The 16,114-nt window shown below is 44.0% G+C and overlaps 1 protein-coding gene across 2 annotated transcripts in view; it reads left to right on the top strand.

Annotated features, from left to right (window-relative positions):
* The window catches only part of LOC150079773 (putative polypeptide N-acetylgalactosaminyltransferase 10), a 42,199-nt gene that overhangs the window by 12,222 nt on the left and 13,863 nt on the right, over positions 1 to 16,114 (top strand). The window contains exon 2 of one of the 2 annotated variants that reach the window (XM_090382351.1): positions 15,711 to 16,041. In XM_090382351.1, coding sequence (XP_090238477.1) covers positions 15,841 to 16,041 — 201 coding nt within the window. In that variant the 5' untranslated portion in view covers positions 15,711 to 15,840. Of the gene's footprint in view, positions 1 to 15,710; positions 16,042 to 16,114 lie in introns of those variants that run through there. The other variant, XM_090382352.1, reaches the window with a different exon arrangement.

Here is a 16,114-nt window from a genome sequence, read left to right on the forward strand (position 1 = left end):
TTAAGGGTAAGTTGCTACAATGGATAAAAGGATGGTTAAGTGGGAGAAGACAGAGGGTGGTAATCAATGGGTGCTGCTCTTCGTGGACTAATGTTATTAGTGGAGTCCCACAGGGTTCGGTGTTGGGTCCACTGTTGTTTTGTGTATTTATCAATGATATTGATGAAGGTATATCAGGCTTAATGTCGAAGTTTGCAGATGATACAAAGGTTGGCAGTGTTCTTAATGGCACTGTGCTACTGCAACAGGATCTAGATAATTTGGGCAGATGGGCTAAGAAGTGGCAACTGAAGTTCAACCTTGACAAATGCAAAGTACTGCATATGGGTAGAAGTCACCCCAGAGAAACATACCAACTGTGTGGTACTACACTTAAGGTGGTAGAAAATGAAAAAGACCTGGGAGTAATTGTGCAGTCAGATATGAAGTTTTCTGAGCAGTGCAGACAGGCTGCTAGGGCGGGTCATGGGGTTTTGTCAATGATATATAGGAATTTTGCTAGCAGGGAAAAGGAGGTGATTATCCCTCTGTATAAGGCAATGGTCAGGCCACGCCTTGAGTACTGCGTACAGGTCTGGAGGCCTCATTTTAGGAAGGATGTAGATTTTCTTGAGCGTGTACAGAGAAGAGCAACACGATTGGTGAGGGGAATGAAGGGATTCTCTTACCAAGAGAGGCTTAAAACTGCAAATTGCAGTGGCTGGAGACTAGGCACCTGCGCGGTGATCTGATTGAGGTCTATAAGGCCTTGAATGGGTTGAGCACGCTGAATTCTGATGGGATCCTTCCACTTGTTCAGATTACCAACCTACGGGGACATAAGTTCAAATTAAGAAAGGACAGATGTAGAATAGATGTGCGGAAATTTGCCTTTAGCCAGCGGGTGGTTAATTGCTGGAACAAACTTCCATATGTCGTTATGGAAGTTGATAGGTTAAATAAATTTAAGGAGGAACTGGACAGGCATTTGGAGGGAATGGTGTGATTTTTTTTTTTTTTTTTTTTTTTTTTGGCTGATGCTGCATAAGCTCCTACACTTGCTTTCTTGCATCATGTGCCACTACTACTACTACTACTACTACTACTACTACTACTCTCATCAGTAAAGAGTATCTTAAGTAAAGACTTTGTGGTTGTAACCTTTAGAAATAGTGTTGGTCCTTAAGTTTTGCACGCCAGTGTAGTTAGATCCTAGTGTTGGTCACGTCCATGGTTTCTGTTTCTAGCAGTATTGCTGCTTTCTTGTCTGGTCGTTGGGTTGGGTTAACGGGTTCCAGTCATTGTTTTCTCCCTGGGGTGTAGTCCCTTTATGGGTTGTCTTGGTGGTGAGTATCCGTGCTCCATGTTCGCAAGTCAAGTGTTGTAGACCCAGCAGTCACTATTATGGCTGCTGCTCTGCTCCACAATGGCAGATGGGGGTGTCACTCAGCCCTAAAGTCATCAGTTTGTGTTTAATGGCGCCATGGCCAGTTAGCAGAAATGTAGCCAGCAATCCTGGAGAGAGCCAGTCTGGATATTTCGGGTATACTGCCTGTATTGTTGGGAGGAATTTCCGCGTTATTTGCCCACTTGTTGAGTTTTGCCAACTTGGCTGCCAGGTTTGCTGTAGATGTAAAGTTCGTCTTCTTTTCTCTATTTTTGGGTCACTGGCTACGTTTAGTGGAAATTTATGCAGCTATCCGTTATACCTTTGGAAAGGTTGTAGAGGAGTCCACTACGTATTACCTCCAGGGGTAGGGCACCTGGAACACGTACGTATGTGCTCACTGTGTTACAAGCTCGTGAGATGGTAAGCAGAATGTATCTCTGTATTATTTCCAGTTTTCTTTTATTGGTTTGCAGTTGTTGCTTTCTTATACCAGACCCCCGAGGCGTAGAGGATGACTTGTAGGAAGAGAGTTTTGTGGAAAAGAGCAAGGTTTTTTTTTCTTTAGGCCCCAGTCGTTGTCAGTGATTCTTGCAGATAGTGATGAATATTTCTGTCTTTATTCCGGAGGTAGATTAGGTGGGGGGGTGAAAGATAGATTTCTGTCCAGTATGACCCTGAGGAATTTCATTTCTTGGTCAGTCTGATGGTGGTTCTCTGTACTTTAATTTGGGGGTGGGGTCTCTTGATGTCCAGGGTTCCCCGTAGTAGGATCGAACTTGTCTTTGTGGATGAGATTTTCGTCGGCCCATTGTTGTAGGGTGGCAAGCGCTCGGTTCGCTGTGTTTTCAAACTGCGCTCTGGAGTACTTCGTGAGGATCAGGAGAAGATCATCCGCATAGGCCTGGGATGTCGCGTCTCCTAGGTTGAGGTTGAGGAAACCGTCCAGGAACACAAAGCAGTGGGCCCAGGACTGAGCCCTGAGGACATCCTCTGTAGATGTGTCTGGTTACTGTACAATATGGAGCGGTGACCTCAACTGATCAATCGCACAGGAATGTGCTGATGCAATTATATAGATTGGCTGGGAGTTTGTCCTTCCGCAGCCTGTCGAGGACGCTTGTCACCAGAGGGTGTCAAACGCCTCGGCAAAGTCGACTGTGATGGCGAGGAAGAATTTATGATCTGTTGTTGTTGCAGCGTTTATTATGCTCTGTACGGCATCAGTGGTTGAATGACCTTTTCGGAATCCAAACTGTTAAGGTGTAGCCTCCATTTGAGTAGTGCTTCTCTATCCTATTTCGCAGTAGGTGTTCTACTAGCTTGCTGAGAACCGTCAAGATAGGACCCCGGAAGGTCTTGTCTCTTTGTAGGATTTTTCAGGATTAGCCGGAACATTGCCAGCCTCCAGTCGCGTGAGTTCTTTGAGGCATATATTGTATAGCTTTGATATTTCTTTTGGGACAGTGTCCACTGCTTTCTTGATGATCTCTGGCTCGAGGAGATCCTCTTTTGGGGACGTTTTGTTCCTCAGCTTAACCGCCGCGATATCCAGTTCAATCTTAGTGAAAGGTTCCTCTTCCTGCTGGGTTGCATATGTTTTATTCTGTTGGCAGAGGAGTACCTGCTCGGGTGTGGTGAGATCGGTGTGCTCCGGGAACATAGCGTCCAGGATATTGTTGACTGTTTCGTGGCACATCTTTGTATAATCACCTTGCAGCTTCCTGATTGCTGGGATTACCTCACCTCTGGGGAGCCTGCTTGTGGTCACCCGATAGACCACTCCACAGGGATTGTTGTTTCCTGCCGCGGAGACTAGATGCTGCCACGTACGTTGTTTTCTTTCTCTGATTTCTGCTGTGTAGTGGTTCCTTGCAATACGGTTTCGCTCTCGGAGTGCCTCAGCTTCTGCGATGGGGCAGCCCAGACGTGGGCTGTCCCATCGCAGAATGTCTGCCTTAGTTGCTGGAGTTCAGTGTTCCACCATGGTACCACATCCGGAGATAGTGTCTTTCTTATGATGGTTTTGTCCGACGCCTCTGTGACTAGTCTCACCAGCTTAGCTTGATGTTGGTCAGGGGTTGCTTCTTCCGTGTTGAGTGTGCGGGCAGCCACCCGTAAGGTTTCTTGGAATAGAGGTCAATCTGCTTTTTCTGTGGCATATTTATGTTGTATTTGTCTCTGAGTTACAGTTCTGGCTATCGTTCTGTTCAGTTGGTAAGTTGTTGCTCTGTGGGCCGATGTTGTCCAGTTTTCATTTATCGTCCAGGCTGTGATGTGGTCGGTGATGGATCTTGTGGCAAGGGTGAGGTCTATTGTAGCCTCCCACATAATGCTGGGGAATGTTGTGGGGTTATTTGGCTGGTTCAGTATATTGTTGCAACTGTTTGTAAGGTATTCTTCCAGGCGCTGCCCATTCACCGCACCTCTTCGTTCCTGGGTTTCGCTATACCCTGCAGGTGAGCGGCAGTTGACTGCGCCTACAATGGTTTTTGCGTTGAGAAACTCTGTGTGCAGGTTCTGCAAATAGTTAATGGTTGGGGTAATGTCGTCCCCAGGTCGAGTGTAGATTGAGACACCATAGAATTCCCATAATGCAGTTAACATATGAGCACATGCAGCCCAGAGGACACAGTTTGACAATTTAGTCACTGTGTAATCCGGGTTTCTGACAAGATGGCTGCCCACAAGGTTTCGACGTCAGTTTGGATAATTTTTCTCAATGGGTATCCCCTGACTTCTTTGCTATGTGTGTATATGGCTCCTGTATGAGCATAACATCAATGTTTTCTTCAATGGCCTTTTTTACCAACTGAGCAGCGACCTCTTTGGATCTTTGTGCGTTAAGCTGAGTAAACTGCACTTTGAGTTGATTATACCGTTTATGGTGTGTTTCCATAGTCTAGTGATAGTAGAGAGTGTAGAGTGTGTTTAGTGTCAAACGGTACCAGGGGTTCCCCCCATCTCCGCGTACTATACATTGTGGGTGTGAAACAGAACACTGTCAATGCCAGAGGTTTAAAAGTATATGGATTTTGTATTTGTGTAGTGTCGGTACCGTTATTCATCTGGTCATTTAGCCGCTGGGCCCCTAATGGGACCCAACGTTGCCCCACTCCGCCCCGTGGAGGCAGACCAGGTACACTACTTAGTTATTTACTCTGGCAGGTCCTGCCACCTAATTTCCTGAGATTTCAGTGGCAAGGACCTAAAAAAAAAAAAAAAAAACCGCTATAGATAGGAGTCAGCCAAAACAAAGGGAGTACTAGTTGGGCGACTTGATGTTGTTAAGTTTTTGGATGTAGGGCTCAAAACAATTTGGAGTTGATTCAGACACTAGTTGTAAGTTAGAGAAGGGGAGGGAGACTGAAGACTGGGGGGAAAAGACAGAGATACGGGGTCCATAGGGAAGATGACCCCAAGTCAGTGGAGCAGGCCCATGCCCCACCAGAGTGAAAAAGAGGGGTGGCGAGGGGGGAGGACACCAGGGATGAACTCCCCCTCCCGCCAGGTAGTGGAGGCAAAGGACCACGCAAGGGAGCGTGGCTAGGGAGGCCTAAAGGCAGCAGCTGAGCTGTGCTGGTGTAGGTTCTGTCACTCCTGGGACGAAGGAAGGAAGGAGTGTTTTTTTTTTTTTTTTCCTTCTCCTTAGAGGACTGTCATATCCAGGAAGTTTCTTACTTTGATCTTCAATGGGTGGTGTTTGGGTGCCTAACCCGTCTAGCAGTGAAGACAGACTGCGCAAACTCTGTAAAGGCGGCATAGCGCTGCTCGTCCATTATAATCAGGCGCTCACAATTCCGGGGATTTCCTTGCATTTTAGTGGCAAACCTTAGCCGGAACTCGTCATATTCATGGCAATCATACATCACGTGATCCCACGTTTCTTCATCCCCGCAGTGACACAGCGGATCTTCTTCTATGCCTAGGGATGTTAGCTTCACTTTAAAAGGTCCGTGGCCTGTCAATAGAAATGTAGTATGGAGGCCTGGTGAGTACCAGGGAGGAGGCTTTGGACTGATGAGATTCACAGAGGGAATGAACTTTTTGGTTATCAATCCTTTGTTGGTGGTGTCCCATGTCTCTTGCCAGGTCCTGTACATAATTTCAGAGATTCTCTTCCTTTCCTGTTTGGGGTTGTTATCAAGGTTAAGAGTGATGCCTGCTGTTTCGGTGGGAATACTCTTCTTCAATCGTTGATATAATCCTCTTCTTATTACCTCTAGGTGTAGGGGTATACATCCAGCTAGCACTTGCAGAGCTGGGGTGCTTACTGTACGGCACGCCCTTGTTACGGCAAGGAGCATAGAACGCTGTATGGAGTCTAGTTTACGGCGATTTCGGTCGAGGGAGGCCCTAGTACACCATACTGAGGCTCCATAGCAAGCTATTGGGACAAATATGGCATTATAGATGAGGGCCAGAGCCCGGCGCTTAAGGCCCCAGTCTGCACGGCTTATACCGATGATCATGGCCGAGTATTTTTTTTATTTTCTGTGACATATATTTCAAGTGAGGATGGAAATTTAGCTTCATATCTAAGACGATTCCTAAATACTTGATTTATGGTTATAACCTTATGGAGGTGTTGTCAATTTTGATAACCGTTGGTCTTCGTAGTTGGAGCGTTTCCTTGAGCAATATAGATTTGGTTTTCTCTCCCGAGATCTTTAGTCGGTGAATGGCTGCCCAATCCTGGAGCTTAGTTAGTGCGCAATTTGCTCGCTCCTCTAGATCAGCTCTTGTGTCACCATGCACCACCAAAACCAAATCATCACCAAACGCAAGGGGTTGAGTCATCCCCAAGTGCATCCCAACGAACTCGTCCTGGACGATGGACCAAAAGAAAGGCCCCAGGACCGAGCCCTGGGGACAGTCTCCGGAGACCTGGCTAGTGACAGATTTGTACCTGGTTCTAACATGGACACAGCTATAAAGGTTGAGTGGTGCATGGTGACACAAGAGTTCCTTGACACAGCTATAAAGGTTGAGTGGTGCTTTGGCTTGTCGGAGTCTTCTGAGAATACTTGGCCACCACAGCCGATCAAACGCTCCAGCAAAGTCAACTGTGATGTCTATCGCATCCTTGGCTTCAGTGCTTGAAGCAGTAGATATTGATTTAAGAAGAGCATCTTCAGTGCTGCAACGAGCTTTGAAACCGTACTGAAGTGGTGAAATGAGGTTTTCTTTAGAGTAGCATTTTGACAACCTGCTGAGTAGAAGCCTTTCCAGAAGTTTGCCGAGGACTAGCAATACAGCAATTGGCCTGTAAGATTTTGGCTCTTCAGGTGGTTTGTCTGGGTTCTTCAAGATGAGTTTAAGGCATGCCTCCTTCCAGATAGCAGGAAAGTGGCCTTCCATTAGGCATCTATTGAAAGTGGCTAGTATGGTGTTAAGGAAGTAGGTTGCAAATTTCTTGATAACATCCACCTGGAGGTGGATGTTATCAAGAAATTTGTTATTAATAGGAGGTCATTGCCAGAGTTCTATTTTCTTTAGTTTTGTCCAGTGCAGCTTTTAGATCATCATTTGTAAAAGGTTCTTCAGTATTTTCTGTTGTGTAAGAATCGTTAGCGGTAACAATCTGTAGTTGCTCTTCAGTTAGCTGTGCATCATCTGTTGGAAAGGGAGCATTTAGCATGTTGTGGACAGAGTCCTCCCACGTGAAGGTGGAAGAACCATCAGGTTTACAGTTGTACTGAGGACTTCACCTCTAGGGAAGTAGGTTGCAAATGCAACCTACTTCACACCGATACGATAGACAACTCTCCAGGGGTTATCATTTTCTGTGATCGAGACCAAATTCTGCCATGAGGCTTTTTTACAGCGTCTACTCATTGTAGTGTAACTGTTCCTTAATAACCGGTAACTGTCTTTTTCAGCTTCGACCTCCAAGAGTGGGAGGTGAGCACGGGCTCTCTGAAACGTTTTACGAGCTCGGTGGACTCTCTTCCTCATGTCTTGTAGTTGAACATTTCACCAAGGGACTTCACAACTGAATCACATCACCTCTGAAGACTGTGCATCAGTTTCCCCTCTCCAAGACCATCAAAGAAGCCTGTGCTATGGCAATCCCCAAGAGAAGGTCCTTCAAAAACGCAGTCCCCTGGTGGAATGCCGTGAAGGGTATTGTAAAGTCTGGGTGCCTGCGTGTATCTTTGCACCATACAAATAAAGATCATATTATTATATTTAGACACACATTTTAGGAGCGCTGAAAAACGCGACTGCACATAACAACGGCCATATTGGCGATCTTCCTTGTTCTCCCAAGAGCTACCATTCAGTGAAACTTTGATCCATATGTATCAGAGGTCCGAGTTCTTTCCAGCAAAACATGCCCCACAATAAGCAACAACCGCCATTTGCCTAGACACAATGCACGATGGATCGACGGAATCGAGTTCATTGTACCACGCACGAAGGCGTCCTGAGTAGTGTTGCACTTGTTGTTTGGACTCATCCGACCAGCACTCTCGTTTCCAGTCCTACAGTGTCCAACCAGCGTGTTGCTGACATCACAGCATTCGCCGTGGACGATGATCAGTGGTGAGGAGAGGATGTCTCTTGGGTCGTCTGCTGTGGAACTCCATACATCTCAGTGTGAGGTCCTTCATTTGGGATATTGTTGTTGCATTCCCCATATTGTATTGCGATATCAACTGTCGCACACCGACCTGCTGTTGAGCCTTCAACGCGCTGCACCCTTCGCTTATCCGAACATCCACCTTGCGTGTTCCTTTACAGTTCTGTTGTGCTTTGACCCGTTTGGCACCATTCTTTGTACGAGTTCATCTTAACCACAGTGGGCCTTGAGCGACCGACAAGTCGTTTCCGATATGGAAGCACTCAACACACGAGCTCCCACAATCATGCCCTTTTGAAACTCTGTGATATTTTTAAACCTTCCATAACTGCTACTTCATCATTTTGAATTGCAGTAACAGATAAATTACCACTTCTAAGTGCTGTGGGATGTATCCACTCGTGCTGACCGGGGTGGTTATAATATTTCGCTCATGAGTGTATGTTGATATAAAATCCAAGAAGGTGATGAATAATCTCAGAGACGAAATGTGGATGATGTGTTTTGGGTCGTCTTCTGCGATTTGTCCTCTCCCTGGAAATTAAGATTGTCCAATCCATCTCAAGGATTGAACTGTCTCAACCCAAATTGTACTTTTATCCAATTTATAGTCTAAGTCTGTCGTTCACCGAGTGCTTGCCTTGCGAGAGGGGGATTTCGATTGTGGCAGGACTTCGATCCATTACATTTTACCACACATACAAATCAGGTCGTAATTCGGGCAAAGACGTCAGGTGGCGCAAACTACTCATTTGTATTCCCCTCCGAAGAGAACAAAAACAGTCATTAGCTAGATGACGCTCGTGCATTATTCGCTCAAAAGGCTTTTATGCGCATCTCTTTATACGGCTCTTCTGCTAAAGTGACGATAAGAGGCCCAACCCCCTTTGGGGACGCGCGCTGTTAAGGTGACAATAGCTCGGTTTGTGTTAACAGCCGTTTTGTCAAATGTAGCCCGGAGCATTACGGCAGTCCAAACGTGCTTTAAATACAGACGACACAACAAAGCAGACCGCTTCTGCGGGATGAAATTATTTCTGCAAAAGCAGACGCTGAATCCGCGACACTTAAATAACAACTTCCACCCCCAAACAAAGCCCGCAAAATTGTAAAATACTCGAAACTGCTGCTTAAATGATAAAGGGGGGGAGGGGGGTTAAAACAATAAAAAAAAAAAAAGATAAAGAGGAAATGGTAAGAGAATGTACGATAGAAGGATCATCCGGTGACGAATATCGTCTGGACTTCATGTATGAATGTTGAGCATGCGCAGTACATATATACCTAGATGATAAACATATACAGGTTTTGTAATTATAAATTGCAAAAATATACACAAACTTCAATTTTTACAATAAAATAGATTAAAATCGCAGTGATATACACTATATTACCAAAAGTATCGGGACAACCCTGGGATTTGGGATATATGAACCATACTGGTTATTTGTATTAAAAATAGGTATGAAAGAGGTGTATTTGTAATCAGTCTCTTAGTGCCATTGCAGCAAATGCACAACATCCTACATCCGCGATTAGATAATACACTACTCTACAAAATTAACAGAACACGTAGAAAACGTGGCGTGCAGCTTGCAATGGAGGGGCCAAAATGTAATATGGTGGTGTCCCATAGAATAATGAAGAAACGAGGAGACTGCGAGAAACCGCAGACAGGAATAAGGGACATTTATAGGGGTTGTATAAGAATTCCAAAAAAAAGGTCATATTACAGAAGTCGATGCAAGATGCTTGAAAATATGGTTACATGACACCGGTATGGCGTATGATCCCCTCCAACGGCTAAACAGGCCTAACATCAGTGACCCATGCTCGATACATGGGTGTCGATTCTGTGGCAACAAATCCTATTCTTCCACCATCGCAGATGGTGGAAGAATAGGATTCTTCAGCGAAGAGTTGGCAGTCGACTTGCAATGCGACGCCCAAGGGCGTCCAACACAAGTTCGATGGGTTTTAAGTCTAGTGATCGTGCTGGCATAAGACAATAAAACAAAAAGTTCCATTTGAGCCTGGATTTGTAGGCTCAAATGGGACTCCTATTTTATCGTGAACATTGTCTTCAGCGACACTGTGCCCAATAAAATATTAATGAAAAACATTTTGTTCTGTTAATTTTTGTTCAGCAGTGTACTATACATGAGTAAAGGTAGTAAGAGCAGAAGTGAGGTTACTGCAAATACGAATAAAACCAAAAAGACCCTGAGATGTATTAGTTTGTCCACTTCCTACTGGAGTCTCTACAAGCTTGACCTTTGTCCAGAATCTTTAATCCAGGATATAGACAGACCACAAGGTGCTTACCGTTTGTAAATGAGAATTCTTCATTGAAATACACAGCACAAATCCTCTTTTCAGTTGCCCTCGTGGCACAGTTGGGAGGATCTCCATCGTCCCCATACCGGGCGAAAAAGACCTCGGTTCGAATCCTGTCGATGAAGGGAGGGACTTTTATGAGCCCTTTTCCCAACGAGGCAGAGTTGGTCGGTCTCCAGTGAGGATAACATGGTTTTCCCTCCCGGAAATATCTTTTCAGTTGAACACTTCCTCGAAATGTATCGATCTTTCCAGTTTCCAGATTCCGGTATTCGTTCGGTCCGTCTCATCAAAAAGGGGCTACCAGCGATTCCCCCCCTGGACATCTCACATCACGTGCTCGGACAAAGTGGTCCACGAAATGAGATAAACGGCTACTCCCAGTAAGACACCACGAACAGCGTTAAGTTCCTTAACCATTGTGTTCTCAACAACGATGTGCGCGCGCCCACATCTCCCTTTAATGGTACCCATTAACCTTTCTGACCAGTCGCAATCCGAGCAGATAATTAAACAGGTTTGCTAATTGCCCGCGCTACTGTTCACACCCTTCGTGTCAGGAAGAGGCCCGAACACGAAGAAGCAGCTGTGCAGAAAGATAGAATGAAAGAGAACTTCTATTATTTATTATATAAAACGCATATTTCATGCGTTCTATTCCTTCTATAATTTTTATTAATTTATTTATATAAATATTTACAGTTTACACGTTTAAATTTAAATAAATTAAAACTTTATTCAAGTTCCAAAGAATAATTCTACAAGGTGTATTGGTGCTTTTTGGTACATCTCTCCAGCATATTCCAAGCATTCTTATTAAGATTTAGATCAGGGAGAAGACCAGGGAAGATGGTGGAAATCCATGTCATGGTCTCCGAACCATTCTTGCAAGATTCTGGAACGATGTGCTGTTGCATTGTCAATCCATAAAGTGGCGATCACCTTCGGGATGAAAATAAGACATTGCAGTGGATCTGACAAAATTCAGGTACTCCTTCGATGACATTCGACCTTCCATAGGTATCAAACCTCTTGGAGAACTTTAAGTGTTGCTGTTTGTACAGTAAAGAGGTTAGCAATTGTTGATCTATTAGTCATTGGCATAATGAATTTGTTGAGGCTGACTGACCAGGATCTAATCCACCAACTTTGGTAGCAGAGCTTTCTTCAGTATTTTTAAGAGATGCAGTAGGCCTATAGGGCTCCATGAGGTTAGGCTTTATAATTTTAGGCATAAGAATCACCAGTCCTTAGAGAAAACTCGGTTAGCAAGCATGGGGCCATAAATTGCATGGAGTAGTTCAATTAGATATGGGTTGAGACTTTTTTTAAGACACTTTACCCTGAAGTAGGCCACCCAATAGACTCCAGCTGTCTTAGTGGCATTGAGGGAGTTAATACTATGTATTAGCGCTTCTTTAGTGATAATAACAGACTACAACTCATTGTCAACCAATAGAACCGGCCCAAATTCCCTGATTTGTGTCTCTTGATGTATGTTGGAGAATCTGCTGATGTTGTGCATCCAAGCTTCTCTTCGTCAAATCCCTGATTATGTCAATTTTATGCCTGCATCTAGGTGGCTTTTCCCTACCAAGTGCATATTTCATGTAGCGGTTGAATGCTGTAAAATTTCCTTATTAAATATGACTCCGGCCCTTGAATACTTTCTACAGCAAGATCTGTGCAGATCTTGCTGTAATTTAAACAAAACGGTTAGGCTAGGATTCCACCAGGCTTTCGATCTTGATGAGATTCTTGTTACTTTCGAAGCCGCAAATTCTAGAACAGAGTTGATCCAACTGGCAAGAGGGATATTGAAAGTAAGGTACATGTGAGTAGACATTGCAATGGGATGCAACTGGCATCATATAAGCGTTTATTCGGGTCCAGAAAGGCTGGCAAAGTCACAAGCTGACTCATACACTTCTCCATGACATTGAAGTCAATACAAGGTGGCATTATGAGGATTGCAATTGGACTGTGATCGGATAGAAAAGACGTTTCGGGCTGTACATCAATTGGACGTTTACCAGAGGACAATGAGGTCAAGCCTATATTCACCTCTTATGGGTTGGTCGTTGATAACAAAGAAGGAGCATGGCTGCAGCCTATTTAACAAGGTTTCCAGAAGGTTATTGAGTTCTGGTAGAAAGTTGACATTTCAACATTCTTATATGGGTGGCTGACACATGTAATTTGTTGAGAAGTGCCAGTCTACCACATTATTTATCAATTCTGGGTCAGAGACAGGAGGACTTTTACTGTAAAAAGTAATGTCTCATAAGGCTCTGAATCCGAAATGATATGAATTCTTTATTCATGCACAAACAGGGTACTCCTCCACCCCTCGTAATCATTCTCGATTTGAAGTAGGCCATGAATCCAGCAGTGTCAATAGCGACTAGAGATTCTTGATGTGGCTGTAGCCAGGACTCGGTAAAGCATATGGTATAGATGCTTGAGCTGTCTTGGGTTGTCATTGAAGCAGAGTCCATCGCTTCCACTGCCTACTTCGTCTGACCACATGACTTTCTTCCATTGTTCCATTGTCCAATGACAACTGGTATGACGCCATTTTGAAGACTTGTCCAGTCTTCAAAATGGCGTCTTATATATGAAACCAACTGGTATGACGTCAGCAAGAATCACCTGACTGTGGGTGTGCCATTGTCAGTGAATCCTTACAGCGAGCGCGCGGAACGCAATTTTAAGGGCTACAAGTTTCAGAAGTTTCTCAGCTGCCGCAATTCCGAAACAAAGGGTCGTAATGACGGAAATAAATCCGTCGTGTCAGGCTACGGGGGGTTCTCAGCGACAGCGGAGTAAGATTCTTTATTATTAAAGCGGCCTCGGAATTTTTTCACCTTAGGAACGGTGGTTGAAGATAATGAGGGTGTCCTTAGCTCACTTCTCAGCCAGAAGATAACTAAGAAAGAGGAGTCGGGGGTGGAGGGGAGGGGAGGAGGAACATTACCGCATCTTGACGTGCTTTTGGCCGACCAACTATCACGTATTTGATACCTGTAATGGCCCAAAGCACGAGATCTTGGAGACCACAAAAAGGCGGTCTATCAAAAGACCGCATTATTAATTGACCCCTAATTAGTCGGGGAAAGTTTTTAAGAAAAAAAAAACGATTCTCGTGAATGATTGATGTCGTTTGCAGGTATTACGGCACTTTGACGCCACTGGGTCAGAGGTCACCGAACCGACTGCCGTTTAAAAAAAAATTGTTTTTATCGTCTGTTAACAATTGGAAGTTTGAAACTAAAGTGATGCGGATGCGCTTTAACTAACAAGACGTTTAAAAAATTCTTTTTTTTTCCTAACTAACAGCACGTTTAAGAGGATTCTCTTAAAAAAATTCTTTTTTTTTTTAAACCTGACATGTTGAGCGTTGTCTGTCTACGCATGCGTCTACTAAAAACAGACGATATCTCTTCGATCGGTCATCATTCCAACAGATGTAATTTTTCTTTTTAAAGAAAAAAAAAATTGTTTTTATCATCTGTGACTTGCGCATGCGCTTTAACTTCCAAGACACCGAGAAATCGTGTGAAAGTTTGAAATTAAAGCTATGACTTGCGCATGCGCTTTAACTAACAACACGTTTAAGAGGAGTCGCTTAAAAAATTATTTTTTTTTTCTTTTTACCTGAATCTTAAGCGTTGTCTGTCTACGCATGCGTCTACAAAAAATAGATGTCTCGTAGATCGGTCATCATTCCAACAGACGTCATTTTTTTTTAAATAAAAAAAAAATTGTTTTTATCATCTATGGCTTGCGCTTTAACTTCCAAGACGCCGAGAAATCGTTCGAAAGTTTGAAACTAAAGCTAGAACTTGCGCATGCGCTTTAACTAACATCACGTTTAAGAGGATTCTCTTAAAAAATTCTTTTTTTTTTTTTCAATCTCGCATATTGAGCGTTGTCTGTCTACGCATGCGTCTACTAAAAACAGACGATACCTCGTAGATCGGTCATCATTCCAACAGATGTCATTTTTTTTTTAAAGAAATAAAATTGCTTTTATCATCTATGGCTGGCGCATGCGCTATGACTTCCAAGACGCCGAGAAATCGTCTGAAAGTTTGAAACTAAAAATATAATATGACTTGCGCATGCGCTTTAACTAACAACACGTTTAAGAGGATTCTCTTAAAAAATTCATTTTTTTTTCAACCTCGCATGTTGAGCGTTGTCTGTCTACGCATGCGTCTACTAAAAACAGACGATATCTCGTAGATTGGTCATCATTCCAACAGATGTCATTTTTTTTTTTAAAGAAATAAAATTGCTTTTATCATCTATGGCTGGCGCATGCGCTATGACTTCCAAGACGCCGAGAAATCGTTTGAAAGTTCGAAACTAAAAATATGACTTGCGCATGCGCTTTAACTAACAACCCGTTTAAGAGGATTCTCTTAAAAAATTCTTTTTTTTTTTTCAACCTCGCATATTGAGCGTTGTCTGTCTACGCATGCGTCTACTAAAAACAGACGATACCTCGTAGATCGGTCATCATTCCAACAGATTTCATTTTTTTTTTTTAAAGAAATAAAATTGCTTTTATCATCTATGGCTGGCGCATGCGCTATGACTTCCAAGACGCCGAGAAATCGTCTGAAAGTTTGAAACTAAAAATATGACTTGCGCATGCGCTTTAACTAACAACACGTTTAAGAGGATTCTCTTAAAAAATTCATTTTTTTTTTCAACCTCGCATGTTGAGCGTTGTCTGTCTACGCATGCGTCTACTAAAAACAGACGATATCTCGTATATATTTTTTTTAAGAAAAAAAATTGCTTTTATTATCCATGGCTGGCGCATGCGCTATGACTTCGAAGACACCTAAAAATCGGGCAAAAAATTCGAAATTTTTTTTTTTTAATTTGAACCTCAGCCGAAACAGTTTCTTTCTTGTAATCTGGTGCGCACGCATCTACGGAAAAGCGAAGATACGCAGTCGGTAATCAATTCTTTCCCGTAAGCTGCATCGCCTTGCTTTCAGTGGGTTTTCGGGAGTCCCGTGCACTCTAATTTATTGTCTGCGTTTCGCAGACGACAAGATGGAGGAGGGTAGTTCATGCATGCCGAGCTAACGAAACAGGGTTAACTACGGCAAAAGCAAGCGGACGCGCTTGGGGAGGAGGAGGAGGAGGAAGAGAAGCGGACGGATGGAAACAGATAGTGTACTCCCGCTCTTTCTCCCGCTAATGGTGGGATGATAAGTGGCGCGTGCCGACAGCTCTAAAGAAGTGTAAGTTCGAAATTGCGGGTCAACCTGAAGCATGTCGGCTTCCGTATTATTAACATATCGCGGCCGGCCGAGGAGGTAGTCTCTAGGGGGGGGGGAATTTTGATTTCTTGCGAAGATAAGAAAAGGGTCGTTAAGGGGAATTTTTGTTTCTCCGCAGGAATGCAGCCACCCGTTGCCATGGTGATATGTGAGCACAGGGACTGCCCTCGTGTTCGTTCGCATCAGTGAGATCCCGAGTTCGTATCCAGGCTCTGCTGCGAGACCCAGGTGCGATGTCCGATAGGTAGATGACGGGAAAGATGTTGCGGAGAAACACCAAACGACTGATAAAGTTCACGTTGTCGTCACTCTTGTTGATGTGCGCCGGTGCGTTCATACTGAAGGCGGTGGTGTCGACGCTCGCTCTGAGGACCCTCAACTTGGACGAGATCGAGGACGGACAAATGGGGAGGTTGTTGCCGAGGAGTTATCAGCTGCTGGGGACGAAGGTGAGTCACCAGACACTTTGTTTTCCACTTATTCTTTCTTAATGTTTGGTTCCCCACACTCTAAATTGTTTCT

The sequence above is a fragment of the Mastigoproctus giganteus genome, chromosome 10, assembly GCF_048544385.1.
Source record: "Mastigoproctus giganteus isolate SK-2022 chromosome 10, ASM4854438v1, whole genome shotgun sequence".
Classification (NCBI taxonomy): domain Eukaryota; kingdom Metazoa; phylum Arthropoda; class Arachnida; order Uropygi; family Thelyphonidae; genus Mastigoproctus; species Mastigoproctus giganteus.